We start from the raw sequence: 20,284 nt of genomic DNA on the forward strand, positions 1-20,284 counted from the left end.
ATTCCCTTTTGCTCATTATTATCAAAAGGGCAAAATTGAGAATATTTTTAAAATCACAAAAAAGGCAAAATGGACATTTAGAGTCTTCCAGGGCCCAGACACATCCATACGTTTTAAGAGGGAGCAAAAGCCTAATTGTTTCTTCCTAGAAATATTTAAATAGTTTATTTTATTTAAGGGTCTAGGATCTAGGATTATTTTAGTTTTCTAACGTAACATGGAACTGCCTTATGGAGAGTATTTAAAACGAGAGATGCTTGCAAACAGTCCCCCTTTCATGAATTAATTTTGTGATATACATTATATGGTACATAAAGTACATCTATATATAAATATAATTTAGATATATTAAGATATACGTAAGTATGTAATTGTATCCAAGGTCAAGGAATAGAACCAGCAGCCCAGAATATCCCCCTAGTGTGTCTCTTCCTATCATAATCCTCTCCCGGTCCCTAGAGATAAAAAATAAAATGACTTTCATGATAATCATGTATTTGATTTTGTATGTTATCATCTGTAAAATATCAATATGCAATTAACTTTGCCTATTTTCAAATTTCATATGTCTAAAATCATACTATTTGTATTCTTTTCTTTCTTCTTTCACATAGTATTGTTTGAGATCCATCCATATTGTTACTATATAGGGGAGGCTTGTTAATCTATTTCAGATGGACTTCTTTTCCCCAGTTTTTTACTGTAACAAATGATGCTTCTATGAATATATATGTAAGATTCTTCAGGGTATATATAATTAAGGGTGGAATTGCTGGGTTATGGGATCCATGAATCTTCAGCTTTGCAAGGTAATGCCAAAATATGTTCCAAAATGGTTGTAACAATTTACACTACTGCCAATTCTGTAAGAGAATTTTGGTGAGTACCAAATTTCATCAACCCTGGGTATTATCAGACTTTTAAATTTTTGCCATGTTGGTAGAGGTATTCCGTTGTTGGATAGAGTGTTCTGTATATGTCTGTTTGATCCAACTGGTTTATTCTGTGGTTCTATTTTCTTTATCTTCTGTGTGGTAGTTCTATTTAATATTGAGAGTGGGATATCGAAACCTCCAACTACCATTATAGAACTATTTCTCCATTCAATTCTATTAGTTTTTGCTTCATAAATTTTGATAGTTTATTAAATGCATAAATGTTCATTATATCCACTTGCTGTATTGAACATTTTATTAATATATAATGTCTTGTCTCTTGTAACCTTTATTGACTTAAAGTCTATTTTGTCTGATATTATGTAACCACTTCTATTCTCTTTAGGTTACTACTTGCACGGAATATCCATTTCTATCCTTTCGCTTTCAACCTATTTGTGTCTTTGGAGCTAAAGCAAGTGTCTTCTGGGGAGCATTTAGGTGGATCATGGTTTTTATCTACATCCATTTTGCCAGTCTCTTTTGATTGGATTATTTAGTCCATTTACATTTAAAGTAATTACTGATAAGAAAAGACTGCTGTCATTTTGCTGTTTGTTTTCTATATGCCTCATAGCGTTTTGATTTCTAATTTCCTGCATTACTGTCAGAAACATTTAAATTCTTTCTGTGTATATTCTTTTTTTTTTTTTTAAGATGGAATTTCACTCTTGTTGCCCAGGCTGGACTGCAATGGCACAATCTCAGCTCACTGCAACCTCCACCTCCCGGGTTCAAGCGATTGTCCTGCCTTAGCCTCCCAAGAAGCCAGGCTTACAGACCATTTAGATTTTTCTTTATATGAAGAGCCTAATATTCTTTTTTCTCTACTTTTTATTGTAGGGAATACATATAACATAAGCACACATAGCATAAAATTTATAATCTTCACCATTTTTAGGTGTACGGTTTAGTGACATTAAGTACATTGATATTGCTGTACAATTATCACCACCATCCGTCTCCCATCAGGTCCACGGCTTTTCTTTCTTAAAACAAAAGTTTTATTATTGATTCAATCTTCTATTTATTTGTGGTTTAATCTTGGTGAATTTTCTGTTTCTAGGAATTTTTCCATTTCATCTAGGTGATCGAATTTGTTGGTGTACAATTGTTCATAGTACTCTTATCCTGTTTTATTTCTCTAGAATTTGTAGTAATGTTCCCACTTAGATTTCTCATTTTAGCAACTTGAGACTTCTTCCTTCATTTCTTAGTCTATCTGAAGTCAATTCTGTTAATCTTTTTGAAAAACCAACTTTTGGTTTTGTTAATCTTCTCTTTTTGTTTTTTATTTAATTTATCTCGCTTTAGTCTTTATTATTTCCTTCCTTCTACTAGCTTTAGGTTTAGTTTGTTCTTCTTTTTGTAATTCCTTACTTTGCAAAGTTAGGTTGTTGATTTGAGATTTATTTTTTAATATAAACATTATAGTAATTTCTCCCTTAGCACTGCTTTCACTGTGTCCCTTATGTTTTGGTATTTTGTGTTTTTTTCATTTGTCTCTAAGTATTTTGCAACTTCTTTTGTAATTTCATCTTTATTCCATTGGTTAAGAGGATGTTAATTTCCACAAATTTGTGAATTTTCCCATTTTTCTTTTGTTACTGGTATCTAACTTCCTGTCTTTGTGGCTGGAGAAGATACTTTAATATCTTTAAAAGTCTATTGGTAGAAGATGAGTCAGACAAGACAAAACAAACAAACTAACAAAAAAACGGAAAGTCTTTTGAAACTTAGCTTATGGCCTAATATATGGTCTGTCCTGGGAAATATTCCATATGCACTTGAGAAAAAATAGGTGTTCTGTTGTTGGGTAGAGTGTTCTGTATATGTCTGATTCAATTGGTTTATTCTGTGGTCCAAGTCCTCTATTTTCCTTATCTTCAGTGTGGTTGTTCTATTTATTATTGAGAGTGGGATATTGAAATCTCCAACCATCATTGTAGAGCTGTATCTCCATTCAATATTATTAGTTTTTGCTACATATATTTCAATAGTTTATTAGATGCATAAATGTTTATTACATCTTGCTGTATTGAACATTAATATATAATGTCTTGTCTCTTGCAACCATTTTTGACTTAAAGTCTGTTTTGTCTGATATTATGTAGCCACTTCTATTCTCTTTAGGTTACTATTTGTGTGGAATATCCATTTTTATCCTTTCACTTTCAACCTATTTGTGTCTCTGGATCTAAAGCAAGTGTCTCGTGGAGAGCATTTAGTTGGATCATGGTTTTTATCTACATCCATTTTGCTAATCTGTCTTTTGATTGAATTATTTAGTCCATTACATTTAATTACTGATAAGACTGCTGTCATTTTGCTGTTTTCTGTATGTCTTATAGCTATATGCCTTTGCAATATTCATATAAACTCATGGGAGAGGCCAGACATATATAAGCAATGAGGACAATTTCATTACCTTTGTGTTTTTTTCTTCAAAGATTGTCATGAAGTGGAATTTTTCATATAACGCTGGTTTTGGAGGCCAAGCCCAGCATTTAAAAAAATTTTAAGTTCAGGGATACATGTGCAGGTTTGTTACCTAGGTAAGCTTGTGTCACAGGGGTTTGGTTGTACAAATCATTAAATAACCAAGGTATTAAGCCTAGTACCCACTGGTTATTTCTCCTGATCCTCTCTCTCCTCCCACTTTCCACCCTCTGGTAGGCACCAGTACATGTTGTTCCCCCTATGCGTTCATTTAGCCCTCACTTATGAGAACATGAGGTATTTGGTTTCCTGTTTCTGTGTTAGCTAAGGATACTGGCCTCCACTTCCATCCATGTTCCCGCAAATTTTTGCTTTTTTTAAAAAAATGGTTGCATAGTATTTATCATGTATATATGCCACATTTTCTTCATCCAGTCTGCCATTGATAGTCATTTAGGTTGATTCCACATCTTTGCTATTGTGAACAGTGCTGCAATGAACATATGTGTGCATGTGTCTTTATGACAGAATGATCTATATTCCTCTGGATATATATCCAGTAATGGGATTGTTGGGTCAAATCGTATTTCTGTTTTTAGTTATTTGAGAAATCGCCACACTATCATCCTCAGTGATTAAACTATTTTAGACTTTCACCAAGAGTGTATAAGCATTCCTTTTTTCTCCACAACTTTGCCAGCATCTGTTATTTTTTGACTAATAGCAGCCATTCTTACTGGTGTGATGTGGTATCTGTGATTTTGATCTGCCTTTCTCTAATGATCAGTGATGTTAAGTTTTTTTTTCATATGATTGTTGGCTGCATGTATGTCTTCTTTTGAAAAGCGTCTGTTCATGTCTTTTGCCCACTTTTTAATGTTTTTTTCCTTATAAATTTAAGTTCCTTATAGATAGATGCTGGGTATTAGACTTTTTGTCAGATGCATAGTTTGCAAAAATTTTCTCCCATTCTGTAGGCTGGTTGTTCACTCTGTTGGTAGTTTCCTTTGCTGTGCAGAAGCGCTTTAATTAGATCTTGTTTGTCAAATTTTGCTTTTGTTACAATTGCTCTTGGTTTATTCATCATGACATCTCTGCCTATTTCTATGTCCAGAATAGTATTGCCTAGGTTGTCTTCCAGAGTCTTTACAGTTTTGGGTTTTACATTTAAGTCTTCAATCCATCTTAATTTTTCTATATTGTATAAGGAAGGGGTCCAGTTTCTGTTTTCTGCATATGGTTAGCCAGTTATCCCAGCACTATTTATTAAATAGGGAATCCCTCCCTCATTGCTTATTTTTGTCAGGTTTGTTAAATATTAGATAGTTGGAGGTATGCAGCATTATTTCTAGGTTACCTATTCAATTGAAGACCAGCATTTATGTGTTCATCTTTGTTATCACACACACAAAACTGTACTTTATTTTTATTTTTTTGAGACAGAGTCTTGCTCTGCTGCCCAGGCTGGCATGCAGCAGTGTGATCTCAGCTCACTGCAACCTCCACCTCTGGGGTTCAACCCATTCTTGTGCCTCAGCCTCCCCAGTAGCTGGGACTATACGCATGCACCATCACAACTGGCTAATTTTTGTATTTTTAGGAGAGAAAGGATTTCACCATGTTGCCCAGGCTGGTCTGGAACTCCTGGCCTCAAGTGATCCACCTGCTTCAGCCTCCCAAAGTGCTAGGATTACAGGTATGAGCCACTGTGCCTGGCCTAAAATCCTGTATTTTAATGAATCATAATTGTATTTTGCTGCCTCTACTAAAAAGTTGAATCCCATAAACTAATTATTATAGCAATTAATTAGACCAGTGAAAATCTCATTTATTCCTCCTACCCCCCAATGCCCTCCACCCTTTTTTTTTTTTTTTTTTTTTTAAAGACAGTCTCTTGCTCTGTTGTTCAGGCTGAAGTACAGTGTTGCAATCATGGCTCACTGCAGCCTCAAGCTTCCAGGCTGAAGCAATCCTCCCACCTCTGCCTCCAAAGTAGCTAGGACGACAGGCACATGCCACCACACCTGGCTGATTATTTAAAAATTCTTTGTAGGAATGGGTTCTCACTATGTTGCCCAGACTGGTCTTGAACTTCTGGGCTCAAGTGATCCTTCCACCTCAGCTTCGTAGTGTTGGGATTACAGGCATGAGCCACCAAACTCAGCTACCAATACTCTTTCTATTCCCAGTGAGGCATGTTATTGCTCTCAAGCCAAATTTTTTGTTTGTTTGCAATCTGTATACCTTTTTTTTTTTTTTTCTTGCTTTACTGCATGAGGTAGGATCACCTATACGATACTGACATGGGGGAAGTGTGGAGATTAGACAACCTTGGCTTAGCCCTTATCTTATGGTGAAAGCATTCACAGACATTATTATTATTAGTTTTATAGAGACAGGGTTTCGCCATGTTGCCCGGCTAGTTACGAACTCCTGGGCTCAAACAATCCATCTGCCTCAGCCTCCCGAAGTGCTGGGATTACAGGTGTGAGCCACCGCAACCGGCCCTAATTCTTTTCTTTCTTTCTTTGTCATCCAGGGTTCAATGGTAAGATCACAGCTTACTGCAGCCTTGACCTCCCAGACTCAAGTGATGCTCTCACCTGTGCCTCCTGTGCATAGCTGGGGCTATAGGCACGTGCCACCACGCCTGGCTACTTTTGTTTTTAGAGACAGGGTCTTACCATGTTGCCCAGGCTTGTCTCGAACTCCTGGGCTCAAGAGATCCTCCTACCTCTGCCTCCTAAAGTGCTGGGATTACAGACATGAGCCACCATTCCCAGCCCACACACTGTTTTTAATTCTGCCTGCCTGGAATGCCTGTCAATAAATTTACAGAAAAAGTATCTACCCTCTGAAAGTTATTTCATGCAAGTTTTTTCAATCTCCAAACAATGTGATTTCATACTCTAGTATCTATGGTAATTATTTTTTGCTCTTGTTTTACCCACCCCCACCTTCTTTTTTTTTTTTTTGAGACAGATTCTCTCTGTGTCGCCCAGCTCACTATAACCTCCGCCTCCCAGGTTCAAGCAATTCTCCTGCCTCAGCTTCCCGAGTAGCTGGGATTACAGGTGTGCACCACCATGCCTGGTTAATTTTTATATTTTTAGTAGAGATGGGGTTTCACCATGTTGGCCAGGCTGGCCTCAAACTCCTGGCCTCAAGTGATCTGCCCACCAACGCCTCCCAAAGCGCTGGGATTACAGGTGTTAGCCACCGCACCTGGCCTACCCACTCCCACCTTCTATTTCCCCTAAGCATAAGCTACTTGAGGGTATCAGCCATATTTCCTCTTGCATGTCCTGTAGGGTTTAGTGTGCAGAAAGTACTGAGAAAATATTCACTAAACTGAAAGGACCCAACTGACTGGCTATGCTGTAAGCAAAAATACTTTCATGTTTCTGAAACTTAACAAATCAAACGTATTAGTGGAAGAGTAAGTTAATTTTATTGACTGATGAAAAACTAAAGTAATAAGAAGTATGGATAGTAAACAATAACCACTGAATTCTGCCGGAATTCTCTATTTCTTCTTTTTCACTTTAAGCCAAAAGAAATAAAATTATAGACCATTAGTGAGCTAGTTGCTTTTAGTTCCTTCAACAAAAACTGCATAGTTTAGCAGTTGCACGGCATTAAATATATACAATTTTGCAAAATCCTGAAAGTTTTAAACTTTGTGTTGACTTCAAAGGCTAATTTAATCACCTACACTGGTCGGATTCAGAGTTTCTTTTCCCTTTTCTGCCACCCTGTAAAAAAAAAAAAATAGGGCAAATTATTTACGACATACCATTTTGGGGCCACTTCATTTAAAAAATATAGACCAAAGGCATCTTGGAGTATGAGAAGGAAGCAATTCCTTTTTTGATTTTGTTGTAAATTTGAGTCTACATACCGCTACATTATTTTAACATGGTTATTTTTTATAAATGGTTAAAGTCAGTTTTAGAAAAGTTACTTCTATTTGAATAAGAGTCGTGCCTTAGTAAGGTCACCGATATTTTATTTTTTTAGAACTCATTTTGACTATTCCAGAATTAAAGTTTTTGATCAATACTAAAATAAATGATACACTTAATTTGTTCCATATGATCAGTAAATTTAGTAATTCAGTTCATTACCTTTTGGGTAATTTAATTTATAGTTCAAGTTCTGTTGAGTTTTGCTTATATTAGCATTAGAAATTTGATTTTGTTCATTAGTGGATTGAAAACTAGGTTATGGTTTTCATATTTCTCAGTTGCATATATAAATTTATATTTAATTTGCTCCATATGAAACATCACTTATGGTATCTGACTTGAGCCAAGGAAAAGAAAAGGCAGCATAAAGGACAAGAAGAGTTTTACATAAATATTTTAACATAACATAAACATAGTATTTTCTGTTTTATTCTGATTTAAAAAGCAAATACTCATTGTAGGAATATGGAAAGTACAAACATGCAAAGAATAAAATTAAAATCATCAATAGCTACTCTACCCCTTCAATTTAACCATAAATAATGGTTTGATGTATTTACCTTAGAATAGTTGTATGTACAGTTTTTCCCATTTTTATAAACTATGGCAATGGTATCCAAACTTAGTTGATCATCAGAATTACCTAAGCAGTAATATTTTAGAATTCTGACATCTAGGCTTTGCCCCACACCTATTTAATTGGCTAACAATCTTTAATTCAAAGTTTCCAAGTGATCCCAATGATCAGCCAAGTTCGGGAACTATTTTTTCTGTGGAAGTGCATCTCTCAAAGAGAGGTGGTTGTATCAGGGGCATATGGAGCCCAGGCTCATTTGATAATGATGGCAATTTCTCTTTCTTTCATTCTTTTTCTGACTATAACTATTTCTATATCAACATTATAAAAGAAAATGAAACAATACTCGAGCATAAGAATGCTGTCATTCACTCGTGACCACATAAAATTTTGCAAGATTTATTCAGAGAAAACAGTATGAATAGGTTTTTTGGAACATGAGATGTGTAATGACAAGTATCAAAACAAGATTTATTTCCTGTTAGCAGAAAACGAAAATAAATTTAGCAAAATATTTTTTGAAGTAGATACCCACTATACATAAAACTCCTACCATGCTTCTCGATGAGATTTCTTAAAAATCCAAAACAGCAAACACACAAGAATCCTTGTCAAGGTCTCCCAGGTAAAGGAATTCTCCTTCTGGGACTGATTCAATTTTAAAGCCAGGGCTAATCAACTGCTATGTTCTCCACACCATCAGTGGCTTTTGAGCTTTTTTGGCTATGATTCCAGTTAATGTATTTTATATTATGATTTAGAAACACACATATATATACACACATAAATATATATCACACACACACACACACACACACATACACACACACACACAGCACTGGTATTTTTAATTGCTGCATCCTGGAACAAACTGCTCAATGCTAGCTTGTAAATGCAGAAGAAATGACAGCATTAGAAAATCACTATTTTGCAATCACAAAAAAAAGACACAAATATCAATGGATGCTAAAGCCACTAGGTGAAAAGGATATTCATACAATCTCAAAGTATCACCTCACATATTAATTATAAAAGGGAAAATATATATTTACAATGGAGATATCTGGAAGATATCGCTGCACCGAAGTGATCAACCTTATAAACAGGACAACTGTCCTTTTGTGCCTTTCCCCAGTATGATTCAATGGCATGCATGCTGTATCATCTATGTAGTACCAAAGATTTTCCTGAATTATGCTAGTTATTGCTGTATATACCAATGTCCAGAATAACTTTAACATCTTCTACATTGTAAATTATATGACCAATAACAAAATTATCAATATATTTAGTGAATAAATTCTGGCCTATGAATAAAATACTGCACTTATTCTACACAGTATCTACTCCAAGTGTATTATTTGAGATAAAAACACTTATAAATATAAAAGCATACCTGGTATTTGGCTAATTCTGCTTGTAATACTTTCACTTTAGATCTTTCTTGTTCTAATGCAGCATGAAGTGAAGTCACCTGTAACCAAATATTCAATAAGAAAAGACATTTTAGGGTTTTTGGCAAATACTCTAATTCTTAACATATTCACAATGATAGGTTTTTGACAACTAAATGGATGAGTAACAGAGGAGAAACTCCCCTCATAATTTCCATTTGGTATTGTACACAGCTCTATATTAAAGATGGGGCAAACTGTCCTGAGAGAAGACAATAACGATGTGAAGGCGAGAAAAATCAAGCCCAGATACAGGGTAAGTTCTATCTGTCCTTTCTGTCTCCAAATTCATGGTTCATTAAAATACAACCTCATCATCCCCCATTCTTCAGTGGGAAGGACATACCTACCTCCTTTAGTGTTGTAAACAGAATCGTCATTCATGTGCTATTACATAATAATAAAGTATAATTTACACTACTTCCTTACAGTGCTGATGGGCTGTATTTGTTTAGTCAAGTTTAATAATTCAAGACTAAAGACAGCTTAAGAAAACCAGCCACGTATGCTCCACAGTTCCTTACCTGAATAGTGAGCTCATTCTTGATACTTTGTGATTCATCAACTTGAAGAAGTATTTCTGCCTTATCTTTCACTGACAAAAAAGGAAAAACAGCAGTTTAGATTTCCCAGTCACTCAAATACTTTAACAGTACTTCAGGGAACTAAGACATAGTAGTGCAATTAGAACAATGATTTCTTGTCATACTTAAAGAATGTACTTCTTGACCTTGCATAGCTCTTACTTTTCACTGGTAAATTCTTTTTTGTTTGTTTTACATTTTCACCAGTAAATTCTGATCATCATCACCACAGCATTTTTTTCTTAGAAATTTTACATTTTCTGTGGTGTTAAAATATTTATTGCTGGGCATGGTGGCTCACACCTATAATCCCAGCACTTTGGGAGGCTGAGGTGGGCAGATCACTTGAAGCCAGGAGTTGGAGACCAGCCTGGCCAACATGGCGAAACTCTGTCTCTACTAAAAAATATTATACAAAAATTAGCCAGGTGTGGTGGCACATGCCTGTAATCCCAGCTACCTGGGAGGCTGAGGCATAAGGATCCCTTGAACTGGGGATGTGGTGGTTGCTGTGAGCCGAGATGGTGCCACTGCACTCCAGCCTGGGCGACAGAGTGAGACTCTGTCAATAAAAAAAATATATTTTTTTAACTGCATAAATATGATGCAAGATTAATTTTTACATCTACTCTAAATAGGACAAGGATACAAGAAAAAAAATTCACACATAGAAAACATTTTAAATACCTTGACTAATCTTAAAGCAAGATTTTAAAAACAATTACGGTAGCTCTCGCCTGTAATCCTAGCACTTTGGGAGGCTGAGGCAGGCGGATTACCTGAGGTCAGGGGTTCGAAATCAGCCTGGCAAACATGGTGAAATCCTGTCTCTAGTAAAAATACAAAAATTAGCCGGGCACGGTGGTGCATTCCTGTAATCCCAGCTACTCAGGAGGGTGAGGCAGGAGAATCACTTGAACCCATGAGGAGGAGGTTGCAGTGAGCCAGCATCATGCCACTGCACTCCAGCCTGCGTGACAGAGTGAGACTCGTCTCAAAATAAATAAAAACAACATAGAGTGCTTTTTTGTTGGATTGTTGGGGTGAGCATACTATAATGCCAACAAAATTATTATTCTCTTGACTTTTCATACCAATAAAGCAATGTCAACTAAATGTAGCTCATATGATCATAAATGATCATATGACATGTGTGGTCTCTTAAAACTATTCATTTTTTTTTAGGGGCTTTTCTCTCTTGGTGGAAGCAAGATATCTATAGTTTGGCCCTATGTTTCCTAAGCTTCAGAAAGTTTCACATGGCTGAGAACTTCCTTAACTCATGGTAATGGCTAATGTATGAAAAACTAACTCCTCACTTTGAAAACAAACTAGGAGAGACTAGAGAGGTAAAACTGTAGTAACATTAGCAAAGGAGGAAATGTTCAAATATATGAGTACTGATATCACCACAGCTCTGCCAATGTAAGATTGTAGTTCAAATTTATTTTCATAGTTTAGTATGATGAGATGAAACAACCTATCAAGAATCAATTCAGTCTCTCAAGAATCAACTTGGGAACTTTTACAAATTATGCTTTCTACTTCTCCATCCCCAGGATTATAAACACTTGCTAAAAACCAGTGATTTTAAATAGTTATGTAATATTTCAATTACAGTCAGTTATCCTATAATGCTTGTTTTGAAAACACAAATTTGTTTCAATGAGGTTGATGTATTAGGTAACAACCTGAACATACCACAAATTTTCAATCCACTTAAGTACAATTTTATGAACAGAGAAAACCACACCCACATGTACTCCTTGAATATCTACCAGCTACCTTGGTTCACTGTGTGTTAGGAACCACACCCATCTGGTCTGACAACTTTCCATCCTTCCACCATGTAGCAGTAACACACAAGCTGTAACCCTTCTGAGACCTATTTCGCCACAAGCAAACTTTAGGTTTTCTTCAAGGTAAAGTGCTGTATTTATGTAATATTTATGTATTTAATCATTTTAACATGTGTAAAACTGTGTTACTGTTTTTATTAGTTTCCCATCTTTTTTTCATGTGTCACTGACAACGTTTTTAAGTGTTGTGCTTCGAACCTCCCTTTTTCTCATAAGTATTGTGGGTTTTTTTGTTTTTTTGAGACGGGTGTATTAGTTCATTCTCACACTACTATAAACAACTGCCTGAGAATGGGTAATTTATAAAGAAAAGGTTTAATTGACTAATAGTTCCACATGGCTGGGGAGGCCTCAGGAAACTTAAATCACAGAAGAAGGCACCGCTTCACAGGGTGGCAGGAGAGAGAGTAAGTGCTGAGCGAAGGGGGAAGCCTCTTATAACACCATCGGATCTTGTGATAACTCACTATCATGAGAATAGCATGGGGGAAGCACCCCATGATTCAATTATCTCCATCTCGTCCCCCCACCCTTGACATGCGAGGATTATTACAATTCAAGGCGAGATTTGGGTGGAGACACAGAGCCAAACCTTATCAACAGGGTCTCCCTCTGTTGCCCAGGCTGGAGTGCAGTGGCATGATTACAGCAGTCTCAGCCTCCTGGGCTCATGCAATCCTCTCACCTTAGCCTCCTAAGTAGCTGGGACCACAGGCAGGCACCACTATGCCAGGCTAATTTTTGTTTTTTGTTTTTGTTTTGTTTTTTGAGACAAAGTTTTGCCATGTTGCCCAGGCTGGTCTCAAACTCTTGGGCTCAAGCAATCCACCTGTCTCAACCTCCCAAAGCTGGGATTACAGGTGTGAGCCACCGTGCCTGGCCATCTTGTGTGCTTTTGCAGACTAGTGATTTTTAGGAACACATGCTGCATTATTACAGAACTGACCATATTTACATTTACATTATAAGTGTTACAAGTATTTTCACGTAATGATCCTATATAAAATTCTACTTGGATTACTTATACTATGGACACTGTTGTTACTGATAGAGATTCTTAATCTATTTTGAGAGCTAGTTTTATCAGTTAACTATCTCAATTTCCACAGTGTTTTATGAGGAGGAAATATTATTTTATTTTTACATATTTAGAATTTATACATCCAATACACAATGATACTCTTCATTTCTGCACTTAGAAATATATCTTCTAAATAACTTACTTTTTTATTTTCATAATTTTGTTCTTTAGAAGACCCACATGGAGATCAATAACATGCACAGGTCTAAATTAATCTCAGGATGTAGACATTTAAATGTCCAAATAATGTCTTTCCCCATAATTTTTTCTTTTTTTGAGACAAAGTCTCACTCTGTCAGCCAGGATGGAGTACAGTGGCATGATCTTGGCTTACTGCAACCTCCGCCTCCTGTGTTCAAGTGATTCTTGTGCCTCAGCCTCCCAAGTAGCTGGATTATAGGCACGCACCACCACACCTGGCTAATTTTTGTATTTTTAGTAGAAACAGGGTTTCACCATGTTGGCCAGGGTGGTCTCGAACTCCTAACCTCAGGTGAGGAACACCTCTGCCTCCCAAAGTGCTGGGATTACAGGCATAAGCCACTGCGCCTGGCCTCTCCCCATAATTCTTTAACTTCTATTTGTATAATAATTAAGTTATAAAAAACATAAGGTTGAATCTACTTCAAGAGTATTCATGTTTTGTTCAACTGGACATGATTTCTGATTTTTACTCATTGTTTGACAACTATTTTGTTATACAGTTTAAATTTTGTTTGGACAGTTCTATTCCAAGTATAGTCATCCCTTGGTAAACAATTGCTTTCAGGACCTACCAAGGATACCAAAATCTAAAGATGCTCAAGTCCCTGATATAAAATGGTATATATCTGCATAAAACCTATGAATAGCCTCCTATATGCTTTAAATCATCTCCAGATTACCGGCTGGGTGCAGTGGCTCACGCCTGTAATCCCAGCACTTTGGAAGGCCAAGGCAGGAGGATCACGAGTTCAGGAGATCAAGACCATCCTGGCCAACATGGTGAAACCCCATCTCTACTAAAAATACAAAAAAATTAGCCAGGTGTGGTGGGGGGCTCCTGTAGTCCCAGCTACTCGGGAGGCTGAGGCAGGAGAATGGCGTGAACCCGGGAGGCAAAGCTTGCAGTGAGCTGAGATCGCGCCACTGTGCTCCAGTCTGGGCGACAGAGTGAGACTCCATCTCAAAAAAATAAATAAATAAAAATAAAACAAAATAAATCATCTCTAGATTACCTATAATACCTAATATGGCATAAATGCTATATAAATAGCTGTTACACTGTATTGTTTAGGGAGTAATGACAAGAAAAAATTCTGCACATGCACAATTTCAAAAAATATATTTTTGATCCACAACTGACTGATCCACAGATGGGGAACCCACGGATATGGAGGGCTGACTGCACCTTCACAGCTGAAAACAATTTTTGGTATTTTTTCATTTTTCAAGGTGAATTTCACAATTTCTTAAGAGCTATACAATATTCACAGGAGCTATCTTTGGAGTTTCATTAGCATTTATTAATAGGAAAATTGTTGATTACATTTCATTTTGCCTATTCAGAGAAAGATTTTCTCCTTTATGTCTTAATCTCTGTTTCTTTTATGGTTGATAATTTCCTTTGCCTAAGTCTCATATTAAAAAATTAAAATATATTTCCTTTTTTATTATGAATGGAAAATTTTCATAAAACTTTCAGGATAAATGTCACTAGGCATATACATAGTGAGAAATGCAACTGATTTGGTGGGCTTTTGTATATCAGTTTTACTAGTCTCATAACCTGTAATCATTTTTTGGATTGATTTCCTTGGCTTCCTGCTGGTAACCTCTTGTCAAAAGTTTACAGAGTAGCAGCAAAAGTACGAAGAGCAGGGACGAGGGGAGAAGGAAAGAAGGAAACAAAAAAGAAAACCTAAAGTGATGACAGGCTGCCTCCTTCAAGAGCTGAAAAGCAGAATCCTAAGCAAATGTTAGGCTTGTTTTCCCTCTAAATATACTTCAGTAAGTTATAAGAGTTGAATTTTAAGAGTTTCTTTTACCCAGATAGTTATAAACTGGTATAAAACTAAGGTGCTGTAAGAGTGATCTAATAATAACTTTATGAGCAACTATCCAGCTTCTTCTTTTTTTTTTTTCTTTTAGACAGTCTCACTCTGCTCCCCAGGCTGCAAGTACAGTGGCGCAATCTCGGTTCACTGCAACCTCTGCCTCCCGGGTTCACAATTCTCGTGCCTCAGTTTCTCAAGTAGCTGGGATTACAGATGTGCACCACCACGTCTGGCTACTTTTTGTATTTTTAGTAGAGACGGGCTTTCACCATGTTGGCCAGTCTGGTCTCAAACTCTTGGCCTCAAGTGATCTGCCCACCTTGGCCTCCCAAAGTGCTAGGATTACAGATGAGCCACCATGCCTGGCCAACTATCTAGCTTATATCACTCTGGGAAACCTTTCTACTTTGTTGAGTCCCTTTTTCAATTTTTTTTATTGGCACATAATAATCATATATATTTATGGGGTGCATGTGATATTTTGATACAGGCATACAAAATGTACTGATCAAATAGGTATTTAGGATATCCAGTAATTCAAACATTTATCATTTCTTTGTGTTGAGGGCACTTCAAATCTTCTAGGCATTTTGAAATATACAAATTATTAACTATAGTAACCCTATTGTGCTACCAAACACTTTTGTTGAGTTGGTAAATCACATATTTGAAAAAGTACCTTCAGATATTAAGATAAACTTTTAATTACAAAATGTAAAATCCACTTACTTTCACCTTCCTGAAGCATTTTCAATAATTGTGCATTTCTTGCCTTTACTTCCTTATACTTTGCCTAATAGTCAAAGAAAAAAGATTTAGTTTTTTTAAAAGTAAGAGATAAAATAATTACTTACTGTCAACTTACAGAGCTCTGAATTCTAGTCTTGCTCAAAAATATAATTATTTTTTGAAACAAACAGGATGGAGGAAAATGTATTCAGAACTATCTACAACTTAAATTAAGTCCCTGGCACAATAATATGTATCAATATTATATGTGATTGAAAATTAAAGAAGAGAAGGATAAAAGTGGAGAAAACTCAGTTTTCCTAAAGAATCTTCTTTTCTTCCTCAGATAAAACCCTTATACAATTCAAAATAATTTAAATGAAAACCAAAAGGAAAATGAGCCACAGTTCTAAAGCAGTACTGTCCGGCAATATACTAGGACTTTCTACATCTGTTCTGTATTTGCCGCCGTCCAATATGCGACTACTGAAAGAACACTAGCAATGCGGCTGGTGTGACTGAGAAAAATTAATCTTTAAACTTTAAATTTAAAAGGCGATAGACTTGTAGTGGATACTGAATTTTATAGGGCAGTTCTATACCTTCTCAGTTGAGGATTCACTAATCGTTTGTTACTTCACTGACTAAATAATCACTGTTTTAATTTTTGGTTGGCATGAATTAGTACTTTATCCAAATATCTTTCAACTCTTTTTCAATTTCTTTTTCCAGATGGCTTCTTCTCACATTACATAATGATACAAGTATACATTTATGAACAAGAAGGATTGTGTTCCCACATTCGCATCCATATTTTAGGCAATTTTACCCCATGCTACCCTTATTCAACACATCTTATAACACTCTCTGTATCACTTTTTTATTTACTTTTTTTTTTTTTTTTTTTGAGATGGAGTCTTGCTCTGCCGCCCACGTTGGAGTGCAATAGCACTATCTCGGCTCACTGTAACCTTCGCCTCCTGGGTTCAAGCGATTTTCCTGCCTCAGCCTCCCTAGCAGCTGGTACTACAGGTGTGCACCACCATGCCTGGCTGATTTTTGTATTTTTAGTAGAGATGGGGTTTCACCATGTAGGCCAGGCTGGTCTTGAACTCCTGGCCTCAAGTGATCCACCCACTTTGGTCTCCCAAAGTGCTGGGATTACAGGCATGAGGACACTGCGCCCAGGCCTGAATCATTTATAAAGATTTAATACATTAATACATTAGAGAAAACAATGCATTTAACATATATAGAAAACAAAACCTAAAGAAAACATTAATATAAGAAAATCATTTTTTCCTCTCAACATATACATAGATATGTATAGAAGTTACCAGATTCAAATCTTTTTTAAAAAACAAATTAAAAAGTGTTTTAAGTCCAATAAAGATGGCTTTTACTAAATATTACTCTGTCCCTTAAATCACTGATGATAAGTAAATAATGTTTACTGAATAATACTGCAGTCAACACAATAAAACAAAGTAAGCGCCATGCTGAATATAAAGGTAGGAGGACTGCTGAGTAGCTCAGAAATGAACAAGGGAGACCAGTCAAATGGAAACATAAAAATATAACGGGGGAAAACACATATACTCAACTACAACTATATTTGCTATGAATATAGAAATAGTCATTGTGAATATGAAACTACACTCACTATGAAATTCCCACCCTCAGGGCTTCAACCTATGTTAGTATTTCACCAAACTATCTCTGGCTCAAGCCTTCGTTCAAGGTCCAGATCAGTCTTCATGGAGGTACCTCTTACTCAAGGTTTAGGGTCTAAAATATCTCACAAAGCAAAAATTCTAAATCAGCATGATTACCTGTGACAATTGTTTGCACTGCTTAAAACTGCATATATAAAATATAAATGTATAAAATACCACTAACATATAGCTTATAATAAAAAGCACATATGAAGTACATAACATTTTTGCTAGTATGTTTAATTTCATGACAGAGAGCATATAAAGTTGATAAAATTAAATACACATGTACTGTTGCTGCGCTGTGTCTAAAAAAAGTAGCCATTTAAAACGCAACGTGTCCAAAATGAAATCTATTAGTTCCCATTCCCCAAACCAATTAAAGATGTGCTCTTCCTCTTACACTCTATACTTATCCATTGTTTTAGCAGGTTGTCTTCACTCCAAGCCTCAGCAACATGCATTATCATCCCAAATATCTTCCCAATATCATCCCACAGCAGCTCCGTCATTTTACATTCCTACCAGCAGTGAACAGGTTCCAATTTCTCGACATCCTTGCCAGCACTTGTTATGTATACATTTTATTTTAAACCACAAATCTTAACTCCTCCCTTAAGCTTTTTTAAAAAGCGATTTTAAAATCTATTATTCATCTCAAGTATTCTTCTTTGACTAATATTAACTCACATAAAAATTACGTATTCAATGCCTGTAATGTGCCAGGTACCTAATAATCATCATGTCACTTCCCTTCTAAAAATCTTTAATGCTATTTTATTTTATTGAGATGGAGTCCTGCTGTGTCACCCAGGCTGGAGTGCATGGCGTTATCTTAGCTCACTGCAACCTCCGCCATCTAGGTTCAAGCAATTCTCCTGCCTCAGCCTTCCAAGTAGCTGGGACTACAGGTGCGTGCCACCACGCCCGGCTAATGTTTTGCATTTTTAGTAGAGATGAGGTTTCACCGTGTTAGCCAGGATGGTCTTGATCTCCTGACCTGGTGATCCGCCCACCCTGGCCTCCCAAAGTGCTGGAATTACAGGTGTGAGCCACCGTGCCCGGCCTAATAACCTCTCTAAAATCCAAATGCCTTCGAATTCTGACCCCAACTCATACCTGCAATCTCAACTTCTAGTTTCCCATTTCTCTGAATGTCAGCCACAATGTACTTTCCATCATATTCCCATGCCTTTGTACACACAATTCTCTCTACCTGGAAAAATCATCTTTTCTATGAGATCCTTACCAATTTTTGATAGCAGCAACTCATTCATTCCTCTGTCTGTTCTTCTGAAGCACGCTGTCATATCCTACACTGTACTGCAACTATTTACATGTTTATCTTCCCCCATTAATCTATAAGCTTCTTGTTAACTCATCTTTGTATTCCCTGTGCCTAGTACAACAAAAACGAAGGGAAATGTAAATGAAAAGCTAAGGTAAATGAGTGGGTGCAGTCAAAAAAAGTTTTAGTAGGGATGATTCTTGAAAGGCATGAGTAGAAGAAGAAGGTAAATGTAAGAACCATCAGGGCTGGAACTTGATTTATTTTTTTTCACGATTTATTTTTTTTCACTACCACATACACAGGGTGCAAAAGTATCTGCCATATTATAGGCACTCAATAAATAATTGTTGAGTGAATTCATATTAGTCAAAAGAATGATAGTTGATATGAATAACAGATTTTTAAAAAATGTTTTTTTTTTTAAAAAAACCTAAGGGGAGAGGTAATATTTGTAGTTAAAAATACATTGTATACATCACAAGTGCTGGAAAGGATGTGGAGAAACTGGAACCCCTGTTCACTCCTGGTGGGAAGGTAAAATGACGTGGGTGCCATGGAAAAGTTTGGCAGTTCCTCGAAAAGTTAAATGTGGAATTATATAATCCAGCAATTCCACTCTTAGGTGTGTACATACCCAAAAGAACTGAAAGCAAGGACTCAGATACTTATGCACCAGTAAACAAAATATATACACACAATGAAAAATTATTCAGCTATAATAAGGGATGAAATTCTGACACATGCTACAACGTGGATGAACCTTAAAAACATTGTGCCAGGCCAGGCACAGTGGCTCACACCTGTAATCCCAACACCTTGAGAGGCCAAGGCGAGCGGATCACGAGGTCACGAGTTTGACACCAGCCTGGTCAACATAGTGAAACCCCATCTCTACTGAAAATGCAAAAATTAGCCAGGCATGGTGGTGCATGTCTGTAGTCCCAGCTACTCAGGAGGCTGAGGCAGGAGAATTGCTTGAACCTGGGAGGCAGAGGTTGTGGTGAGCCAAGATTGTGCCACTGCACTCCAGCCTGGGCAGCAGAGCAAGACTGTCTCACAAAACAAACAAAAAACACATTATGCTAAGTGAATATGCCACACATAAGAGGACAAACAAAAAACACATTATGCTAAGTGAATATGCCACACATAAGAGGATAAACACTGTATGATTCCACTTACATGAGGTACCTAGAATGGGCAAATTCATAGAAATTAGAGGTTACCAGGGTGTGGAAAATGAGAATAGGGAGTTCTTGGTGGGTAAGAGTTTCTGCCTGGGATGATGAAAAAGTTCTGGAAATAGACAGTGGTGATGGTTACACAATGCTGTGTAAAGATACTTAATGCCCCACTGCATTATACAGTTTAAATGGTTATATGTATTTTACAACAACAAAAATACATTTTATACTGTGTGTAAACTATACCACAATAAAGTTCATTTTTAAAAAACAAAATACGACTAGGCATGGTGGCTCATGCCTGTAATCCCAGCACTTTAGGAAGCTGGGGTGGGCGGATCTCTTGAGGCCAGGAATTCGTGACCAGACTGGCCAACACGGTGAAACCCTGTCTCTACTAAAAACACAAAAAATTAACCAGGTATGGTGGCT

The 20,284-nt window shown here is 36.6% G+C and overlaps 1 protein-coding gene across 1 annotated transcript in view; it reads right to left on the minus strand.

The window, feature by feature from the left end:
* Window positions 1-6,802: 6,802 nt before the first annotated feature.
* Window positions 6,803-20,284, minus strand: part of GKAP1 (G kinase anchoring protein 1) — an 81,087-nt gene continuing 67,605 nt past the window's right edge. The window contains 4 exon segments of the mRNA XM_017872377.1: window positions 6,803-7,129; window positions 9,316-9,393; window positions 9,898-9,968; window positions 15,663-15,726. Of these exon segments, the coding sequence (XP_017727866.1) occupies window positions 7,082-7,129; window positions 9,316-9,393; window positions 9,898-9,968; window positions 15,663-15,726 (261 nt within the window). The 3' untranslated portion in view covers window positions 6,803-7,081.

Source organism: Rhinopithecus bieti, unplaced genomic scaffold (assembly GCF_001698545.2).
Source record: "Rhinopithecus bieti isolate Rb0 unplaced genomic scaffold, ASM169854v2 scaffold_5948, whole genome shotgun sequence".
Taxonomy (NCBI): domain Eukaryota; kingdom Metazoa; phylum Chordata; class Mammalia; order Primates; family Cercopithecidae; genus Rhinopithecus; species Rhinopithecus bieti.